The sequence below is a fragment of the Schistocerca gregaria genome, chromosome 3, assembly GCF_023897955.1.
Source record: "Schistocerca gregaria isolate iqSchGreg1 chromosome 3, iqSchGreg1.2, whole genome shotgun sequence".
Lineage (NCBI taxonomy): Eukaryota > Metazoa > Arthropoda > Insecta > Orthoptera > Acrididae > Schistocerca > Schistocerca gregaria.
In genome coordinates, this window is record NC_064922.1 from 263,268,468 (window position 1) to 263,279,518 (window position 11,051).

Sequence of the window (11,051 nt, forward strand, 5' to 3'; positions counted from 1 at the left end):
GTCTCAGACTTTTCACAGATGAGACACTTATTTGTGATAAACGATCTGGAAAAAGCTGCACAAATATCCAATCAAATAACACAGATATTGAAAAACTTTCAAATTGGCGCAAAGAACGGCAACTTGCTTAAGTTTTCAGATATATAAAATTCTACACTTCACAACTGGAATCAGTCAAGTCAAACAAATACCTGCGTGTAACATGAAATGGAATACTCCGGCACGCTCGTTCGAAGGTAAAGCAGGTGGCAGACTTAGGTGCATTGACAGGATACTGGGAAAATGTATTCTGCGAAGGATATTGCGCTCCTGCGACCCCTTCCTAGAGTATTGCTATAGTTTGTGGGGCGCATATCAAATAGGACTAACACGGGATATTTAACGTATACAAGGAAGTGCTGTACCAATGGTCACAGGTTTCTTTGACTTGCGGAAGATGATCACGGAAATGCTGAAGAACCGAAATTGACAGCTTGAATATTGAAGAAATCCTTCCCGTCACAAGCTTACAAAGTTTCAAAAAGCAAGATTAAGTAAGGACTTTAGTACTGTCTCCCACGTATCTCTGCCGTATGGACTGCGAAGATCAAAGTAATTACAGCAGCCTTCCTTCTTGCGTCCCACATAAGAGCTGAAAGCGGAAAAAAAGCTTTATGTTATACAATGTTAAGTACACTGTGCCACGTACTTCACGGTGATTTTCAGAGTATGGATGCAGATCAGTGGTTTCCAACCTGGGGGTAATTATCCCCTGAGGGTAACATGAAATCTTCTAAGGGTTAAAAACTATACGATTCGATTCTGTTTCAGGCACGAAACTATTTTCAAAAGACCATTAATATTATCCTTATTTTGTAAGACTAATTATGATTATGGAAGTTATCAATAATTACGTTTTTCCATTTATAGCATTAATGAGGTGGTGGTTGCAGCTTCCACACACTGTCCATCCACTACACACACGTGTTGCGCTATGTCCTGTACATCGTTGATGATCAAATGAGACACATACATAACAAATTCTAAGTATTTCAAGAATGTGTCTTCTCGAAGTTGTAGATCGTTCCTGCAGTTGCCTAATTACTTTCTTCAAAACAGATAAGTGAATTAACAGACAGCACTAACGACATAAGGGCTACTATAGTGCTGTACACATTATTATTATTATTATTATTATTATTATTATTATTAGTATTACTGGTCCTATTACTATTAGTGGCTGTGTTCAGACACAAAGCATTAAAGCTTAAAGCCTTCATATTTCAGCCAGTTCAGGAGTAAGGAGTGCAGCAATCAAGTGATTTGCGAACAGTAAGATTAGTGCACACATTTTAACTTTGTTGGTTTTGAATGGGGTTGTGGTGTGCAGGTCTAGCAAATGCCGCAATGGAGAGGACTAATGCAGGGGAAGTGATTTATAACAAGTATCTACCCTTACTGTAGATGTTAGCTTTCTTATCTCTGCACACACACACACACACACACACACACACACACACACACACACACACTAATTATCATTCATCTTCCATCGTTTTAAAAATAAATGTGTTCCAATAAAAATCAGTCAGGGGGTAGATCATGACAGCATTTAAAACTTTTGAACAGGTGCTATAGTTCGTGATAACTAGGGGGGAAGGGGGACAGACGGTAGGGGGGGAGGGTACTATCTAGTTTTTAATTGGACTAGGGTCTACGAAATGTTGGGAACCAATGATGCAGATAGTCATGATGTGACGGCGGTCTGCAATCAGTGAGCTTATCTAAGAGACAAAAAGGCGGCAGATCAAGACTGCACTTGTTTCGCTTACCATTTGTCCGCGAAATCGTCAAAATTCTGTTGGTATGAGGGTGGAAGAACAGATTGCATCCAAAGTTTAGACCTTATCCTCAGATAATTGCTGCTTACAGGTCTATGAGGAATTTGCTTTCCTGGAACCATCCGTGATCCCAGAGATGACTACCTGAGAGCAGATTCTGACTTCGTTTGGTAAGATAGTACTTGTAATTTGCCTTTGCATCTTTCCCTCAGAAACACAAGAAAAGAGTGCCCACAGCAAATGACAATCCTTTTGCAACCATGGGGACAATTATCAGAATGATAAAATTGTCTGTGACAGTGTAGTAGGTTCTCGAAATGATATGGGATGTGAGTAGCCCATCTCTTCTACCTGCCATCTCTACCCAAACATGACGGGATGACCAAAAGGAAACAGTGTGGCAAACTAGGGCTCTACGTGGATTTTCGCCTTGTCTGAGCAACCCAGTTGAACCTCGATTCTTTAAAGAATCGAACTCACATGTATAAAACAGTTGGAAACATCTGATTACTTTACAAATGAGTTAATGTGTTAAATATTTGACGCGTCCATAAGCGAGAAAAAGTTTGAAATAATGCTCAAAGTTTGCTGAAAGTATCTCATTGTCAAACACTGGATGGATATAGTGTGGGAAACTTACGCTCTATTTTAAGCAAACCCAAGTTTTCCAAGCAACTCAATGATTATGAAGTCTTATCTCGTGAACTACCTATCCTACACTGAAATAATTTTGCTGGTACTTTCAGAGGTATATGTTACTGGTTTTTTTTTTTTTTTTTTTGTTACTGCCTGTAAAGCGAAAATCTTTTAAGTGGGCAGGGAGGGGGAAGATGGATGCCAGCGAGAGAAAGTTTCGTAAAGGTGTGAAATTAGTTGCAAAAAGTTTTGCAAGTCTTTATGTGGTATAATTGTCAAATAATGAATGAAAATGGTCTGGAAAATTTGCACGCCGCCAGTTCCGTAGCCTCAAGGCAAACACATAGCTTCTAAATGTAGTACTTGTTTTAGCGTGCTAAATTTTTAACATAAGATTATGCCTCTCAATGGGTAGATTATGACAGCATTTAAAACTTTTGAACACTTTCGATAATTACGCAAAATGTTGAAAATCAAATATTTGTTGCCCCTGGATACCGCTGTCTAGGCAACCTCAACTGTTACCGGATTCCGGTATAGTCACTTAGATGCTTTACCAAGTGAACCATTTGCGAACGACTAACAGCTGCTATCATATGTCTTTCTCATGCAATTCGTACTCCCACACACTTCATGCAGGATACCGCAAAACTTGCCCTACCCAAAATATAGCCTTAGTTCCTGGTCTGAGGCTTGAACATATTCCGTCTACTGAGCCAACATCAGCGTCCACTCGACGAAGCAGGCGAAGTTTCGACTGAAAATTAACAACCGACTTACTGCACGAACTATCTCAGGCTGGCTGCAGAAAGATATTGCAAAGGCGGCATCGGTGTCAAAGTAATCAACGTCGCACTTACGATCAATGTTCAATGTGGTGTTATCTCAAGTGTTCTTGTTAACTAACTCTTTGATAAAATGTTCAGAGTACCGCAGGTTTTTCGACACCTCTGTTGAAAGTAATGTCCACCTCCCTAGCTGAATGGTTAGTGTAGATGGCTGCCATGTGGAGACCCGGTTTCGGTTCCCGTACTGTCAGGGATTTCACCTTGCACAGAGTACTAGCACGGGGACACTGAGCTCCCTGATACAAACTGAGAATCTACTAGACTGAGAAACGCCGGTTCCAACGTCTTGAAAGTCGGCAAAACAGCCCATAGAGCGGCCTGCACCACAAGAGCCTCACTCCACAGTGTATACCACATCCACATGACGCCGCAATGTAGAGGTTGATATGGAGGCTGCTCGACATCCCTTGGGCCTTCAAGGCCTGAACGAGCAGCTCTTTGAAACTAATAACCGGGATAATGATGAAAGAACCCCTACTTTATTTATGACGGACTACAATTTCTTTAGACTACTGTCTTCGTGGATCTAAAATTTTTGCTCCAAAGGCGGACAAATGCACTCCTCGAAATAGTTTGGCCGAGACTGTAAAAACTGTAAATGTCAATTACTGTTAAGGCATCTGTGGGTAACCAAACGCATTTGTCAAACTTCACGTGCTTGGCACATTATCTGCCAGTGTGCTGCTTTGTTTGGCATGTTTCACGTCTTACGTGAATGAGAATTTCTGATTGACGACAGATTTAATAGACAACTTTGTCAAATAAAAGAAAGTTGCTTATCGGACTTCAAACATGTCTGATCACAAATGTTGATGTTTCACCACGCATCTGAAGCGAGGAAGATGCAGTATATTTGTACTGTTAGTTTTCACAACTATGAACACCCAAGATCGAAGGTTTATACAATGTGTACAGCAGCAAAAGACCACAGGAAGGCGTAAAGAAAACAGGAACCAATGTTCTGTGCAAGACGTACGAAGAGTGAAATAATGCCTTAACACTTTTTTTAAATTCGTTTGTTTCCCTAATAATGTCACTCAGGGTTCGAGGTGCGATACACAATACAAACTTTGAATCTTCGATGTCTGCTCCGGTCGCCATCTCTCTCGAAAATATAGATAACCGCTGAGAAAATGGAACAGAATTGGGCACAACTGTCTTCCGTAATGTGAGGGCGAAGTAATTCTGAGGGGTTATTAAAAGTTTGCCTGTCCATTCAGAGAAGGTGTTTTTAAACATCGGGTTCTGAATGTAATATTTCCTTTAGCAGATTTTCATGGATTCATCTCTCTCGATTTCAACCATTCCCTGACCAGCATCTCCTTTTATTTTCCTTTTATACACAGTGCTAAACTCAATGGAAGAAATGATTTCTGTTTGCACGGGTAGCTATGCCCACTGGCCTTAAAATACTTCGTGAACCGATATGCACCGCATCGAAACTGGGGGAAGTTTGAAAACTTGGTTGTTACATCGGCGCTTTCATTTGACAAATCCAGAGCTACGTTCAGCAAATTTGATGATCCAGTTTGATCGTTAACATTTCGATACCTAACAGGCCAGTGAGCGAGAGGTAGAACTTACCCAGGTCTTGGTCGCTGCAGGCAGTTACGACAGCGACCCAGTCTTCTTTCCCACTAATTAATGGTAGCTTAATGGCTACGGAGGGCGGCTCCATTGTTCTCAACTTCGGCAGTATGCCTCAGTTCCAGTCTACGAACAGTCTCTGAGTATCGTACGGGAAACAATCTGTGATCTGATCAAACCGCATGAAGAAATTAATAGACATAAGGGCTTAAGTAACGTGTTATCCCTGTGGGGCATTTTTGGCTGAAGCAGAAAAGACGTTTATAGTGACATTTTCATATTTACGGCTGTCTCTGAATTCCAAGCCACTATCAGCCTGCGTTTCTGCTTCCGCAATAAGTAAAAGCAAATACGTGTAACCCCTCAAATGCTCGGTTTACACTAGCAAGTTATTGCAGCAATTTACTTGCACGGAGGAACTTGCACGGAGGAACTTGCCGCGCGATTTGCGAGTGTAAACATATCGCCAAGTCGACTTCCGACCGTAGCAATGTATTGCTGAAGTGACTCGTTGCAAGTTTTCCGCTTCCAGTGTGAACACCACGCAAGGAGTATCTGCAAGTAACTTGCAGCTTTTAGGATTTATTTCTATTTCCTGCAAGTAGGAAGCGCAAGTTATAGTAAGCATGTCGTCTACATAACACTCATATTTAACATTTTACTTACTCCAGATCATTCGAGGACATTCTGCAAAAGTTTTCAAAAGTATCCATGCTCTCGATACTAAGTTCTTGCAAAATATTATACGCACCATTCTGGGATCTTGTCATTATTCACACCCTAACCCAGATACTTCTGGTTTTTTCCCCCCACGTTTTCCATTACAATTACAAGAGCTGCAGGATATCCCACCCGCCTACTTGTCATTTTATACTTCGGCTGACTCTTAGTGGTACTGAAAGCATATGTAAACAGTATTAGCAAGTTCCTGACGCAAGTTCCTTGCCAAAGAAGTTGCGGAAGAATCTTGCTTAATTCTTGCGCTGCTGTGTAAACAAAGCGGCAATAACTTCTACAAGCGACTTGCTAGTGTAAACCCAGCTTAACACATCCCTCTCAAATGCACGTCGGTAATAGACACTTGCCTATGCTGTCGAGCATGCTAAATGCGACATGTAAAAAATTATAGGAAAATACGACAATTAAAAAATTTCAGGTGCTTAGGAGAAAGGAAGCGGCCAGATGTACATGCAATATACAGAGCATAGAATAATTATCTGTAAAATTTTTTATTGTGTTTCCAGGAGATAAAAAGCACTTTTTTTGTGTGTCAAAAATATTACAAGCTCGCTGTATGACTCCATGAAGGTTTTGACGTCAGTGATGTTCACAGACGGTCTTCAAACTGTATTTTTGAGAGAGGAGACTAAGTGTTTGGTGTACGAGACACCGATAGGCACACTTGAACAGCTGTCTGCCCGTTTGCTTGAAACTGCAGCCATTATCGTGAAACACCCGGTTGTCTTGACTCTTAGCCAATTTCTTAAATATCAAAATCAAAGATAACTGGGTTCAAAGAGGTGGAAAATGATTTGCAACACGATTTCACGTGGCACCATCTTTGCACGCGACTCAAAATAAGAAACACTACGAGGAACGATGTTTCTGAAACACTCCATTCCACTTAAAACGTGTACACAAAATCCTCACGGAAGTGGTAATAAAAGTAGTTCTTTCGTTCCTTTTCTGCAAAAATATACGGTAAAGAAATTACTCGGGATATATTTTCAGGAAAAAGATTACACGAGAAGATAATAAAGAACAGAGCGCTTCGTGGAGTTTTTACAACCAATCATTAGAAGGCATGTAGGGAACAATTATCAACCGAAAATGACATTTTTTGAGTGTTGGCGCATGCCGTTTAACGCCACTGATGATAAAAAAAATGAGGGTAGCAAGCAGGAGACATGTGTACCATAACTGAAGGTGCGGTCACAAACGACGCAATTTATTTACGCTTTCCTACTTATTATGGTAAAGTATCTAACCAGCTCTAAATTGTGAAACTAGCAATTACGTTTCTTAGTTAACGATGTGGAGTTTCAATGTATATTTTGATTCAAAATGTAACCGCAGCCCTGTCAGTAAACGCAAAACAAGGTATAACAACCTTAAGTAAGAGAGCTAGAAAATAATTTACAAACTAATAACACGTGACAGCTACCCGCTTTACAGTTACCATTACAGATTTGATTCAGTTTTCGTTCCACGGGCCTAAAAATGAGAATTCTCATTGGTGTGGAACAAATGAGAAAACATAAAAAACAACATTTGAATGTAATACTCACTACCCTGATCATTTGTCAGGAGATTGTCAAAATATGTGAATACATTAAACTGGAACAGGTAATATTTAAAGAATTACAGTCAGAATGAAACATGGTTAGGCACTTTTCATAAATTTATCATGCACAAAATACCTAATCTTGAATGTTGTTACCAATTGCTGTCAAAATTGAAATCTAACATACATTTTTACTGAAGATGGTCAAACAGTCCCTGTTAAGATATTCATCATCAATAGAGTAGGAGTTGCCTATCAAGAAGTCGTTCAAACTGTTTAAACAGTGCTTTATCTGAAACCAAGTTTTTAATGGTGATGCGAAACAGACTCCAAGAGAATCATCTGTAGGAAAAGAAAACGGCAGTGTTACACAGGAAGATCACTTGGGAATGCAATGCCCTTTGTGTAGAACGTTAACGACAGAATTTCACATCGGACGGCAAACAGCGGCATGCGTTAAGGCATCATCCAAACATTCATGGGATTAATTCTGATTTTCAATAAAGAAACATTTATACTGGAGGCAGACCTAGAGCAGATGGATACAATACGAGGGAAGTTCTCAGATACACCACGGTCTTCACTGACAAGCTACATTACGACGCGGTTCTGTTTGCTGAAAATACTGCCAGCTTTCTATGAATACCGTATACGAAAATTGTGTGGGCCAGTCTTCAAGTTCTCATATGTTTGTTGGTACAATAACGAAACGACATGTAACGCTGCCAATGTGAACCGTTGCTCGAGATAATGCCCTGGAACGAAGTGCTGCGCGCCAGTTGATTCCCGCCGTAGCGCACGAGCGTCCCCAGCGGTTCGGTATCAGCACTTTGTCATTGACCTCCTGCAAAGCGCGCGCGCGGGCTCCCCTCAACGAAGTGTCCCCCACTGCCAACAGGTGGCACCACCAACACATTCCATTCCCTCCACTACTATTTGAATGTCTCCACAAAAGCAACCTCATGCACACCAAAATACATTGTCAATTTGGTAATATTTCGGAATAACGCGTGAATGAGCGTATTGCTCATAATTATACACCAATAAAATCATGAAATCTTACGTCTCTTCCCGCTGAACTATCAGTGCGAAGAACCCATATCAATGTGTGATTAAGTCACCCACAGTTGATCCTTCGTGTTCAAACAGGAGATGATGATTGGGTTCGATCACACTCACTGTGTGAAGCCTGTATCCAACTGTTACGACGCTACAGGCAAAACCCCTCTGATCCTTACACGAAGGACCCAAATATCCATAATGACAAACACAGATACGAACCATAATCTCTACAAATAAAATCAGAACATATTTTCACTATGCCTGAAATTTTGATATTACGCTGAACGAGCTGTTGATGTGACAATTTATTTAAAATTATCCTCTCTAAAAAATGTTTTCCATCTGTTTTGATATTTTGTCAGCTAAGTTACTAGTTATAAACACACACACACACAGAGAGAGAGAGAGAGAGAGAGAGAGAGAGAGAGAGAACCACAAATTTACATGTGCATTGTCAATCGTACGTCATTAATATATGACATCAGCTCATCAAATTCCTTTGAAAAAAGCTACTACACTTAGAATATGTACATGCACACTTCACCCAATATTACAAGTTTATTTTTTTTTGTCATCAGTCTACTGACTGGTTTGGTGCGGCCCGCCACGAATTCCTTTCCTGTGCTAAACTATTCCAAGTATTGTCCTAAAAACTGCACGAGATTTCGATTAAATCGAAGTTGCTTAGTAAGACTGGTTGAAAATTCGATCGTAAAAATTGTGAAGAGACCTATACTGCTACAGATGTCACTATAAACAAGGTTTCAACATAACACTGTTATCACGGCGTCCAAAACATCCATATTATCTGATTAATGATGTACGATTCCACTGTCTTAACCAAAATAAAAACCTGTAGATAGATTCAGTACGCCATTTGGCTATATTTCAAATATTTAAAAATATCCATCCACGCCAAGAATCTTTAACATTTCGTACAAAACGACTGTCCTACGCGCACCAAAACCAAACGTTACCCACGGCTGCGTTTTGAAAAGCTGAACTACACTATCATTTTTAAATTTTCAGTGATAGGATATATTTATGTTGGTCCATTCTGTCTGAAGTTTTTCAATATAGTACAGTATATTTTTTACACTACTTCCCAAAATTGTTAACGCTGTAGTTAAATTCCAGAACAAAAACAACCACGAGTCATTACACCGTACATACAAGTGCAAACTCCGTTACTACCACGCATTAATGACATGAACACACGAATATAATACTTGAATATTGTTTGGATATTAAAAAGGCTGTTCTAAAGATATTTTGCTTAATGGACAGGGCAGTTCACATCCATACATACGATAATGTTTGTTAAACTTGACACAGATCACACCTTGTGATACATGGGTATGGCACCCCAGAACGAAATAAAAGCTGGAGAAACTGAATGCGGAACAAAATAAAAAACGAAGCAGGTGTTATTGACACATGTAGTCATCAGTTTTAGGTATACAGTCCGAGACTAAGCGCTAAAGTACACAAAGAAGAGATGATTACGAAATGTAAACATATATGTCATGTGCGATGACCAATTCGGAAATAAACAAACATTTACACGACATGAAAAACATGTCATACCTTTCTGACAGTATATTAGTTTCTTTTTCCAACTAAAACTGGAAAAATCTACCACAAGCATACATCATGTAGAAATAGCAATCATACTTCCACTGCAACTAAGCTGGCGAAACAATTTACGAAGTGTACTCTTTCGTGAATATTGTATAATATCTTCATTTGCTCCCAAATGCTTAACAGCTCTGCTCTCTTTGGTATAAAAAATGCACAGAAAGAAAGAACAAACGACATTTTTCGATGACTACAAACTTCAATACGTACTATGTAGGTTCAAAATGCGACACTTAACGATATGTCGACGTTATTTTTCAAATACACTGGCGATTTTGCGTGTCCGCTGTTCAGAACAGATGAGATCTTCATCCTACCACCAAAACGCACTGATGTTTGATCGCTATTCATCACATAAAACAACAACGGTTACATTTAAAACAGTAATATAATTGCTGTTTAGCTTTTTTACAACATTGTTAAGCAGTAATTCAATAGACGTTTATACATCAAGAACGCATTTGAAACGAAGCCAAATTGGCCTGTACGATAACCTGCCATGGTATGTTTATGCACGATCTAACATTCAGAAGTGAACAGCACTGGCACTTACTTTCAAAGGCTTGAAGGAATAACTCGTGATCCGCTTGTATCTGATCCATTCTCGGGTTCTTAGATATATCAGTGTCTTTCTCGCGTTTTTTGGGAGGCATTTTCAGTTTGATTAACGCACTTGTACGAAAAAAACAACCTCCAAACCCGCGAAGCACTTGCAACCGGTCACTCACCACTATTTACATATTACCAATGCAACCAGCAGCTCCCTGGTTCCAACAGCGTAACAGGAAGAGCAGAGTCTGTTGGCAACACTGCCAAGGACCTCCAATCGAAGATAAACCCAACGCTCTGCAGTGCCCCTTCATTTTATCTTTGACTTTGCTGCCAGCGCCACTGCGGCCATGACAGCAACGAAAGCAAGGTGGCGGTAAGGAGCGTTGAATTTAAAATAACGATATCGCACAGAAACGTAATTTGGGTTGTATTTCTCGTAAGACAAACTAAAATCATAACTCTGTCAAATAACTTAAAAAACAAGCATATGCTGCAAGCAATTTTTTACGCCGCCTACCTTTTTCTTTTGTGACCGTAGTGCTTTATACTTCTCATTTCAACAAAATAAAATAAATTAAAAATTTGCTGTGAGTGCGGGTATAAAGAACTGATGCTAGAATATTA

At 39.8% G+C, this 11,051-nt stretch overlaps 1 protein-coding gene across 1 annotated transcript in view; it reads right to left on the reverse strand.

Moving 5' to 3' along the window:
• The window catches only part of LOC126353912 (polycomb protein suz12-B), a 257,886-nt gene extending 247,171 nt beyond the window's left edge, over positions 1-10,715 (reverse strand). Inside the window, exon 1 of the mRNA XM_050003144.1 lies at positions 10,429-10,715. Within this exon, the coding sequence (XP_049859101.1) occupies positions 10,429-10,528 (100 nt within the window). The 5' untranslated portion in view covers positions 10,529-10,715. The remainder of the gene's footprint in view (positions 1-10,428) is intronic.
• Positions 10,716-11,051: the final 336 nt, after the last annotated feature.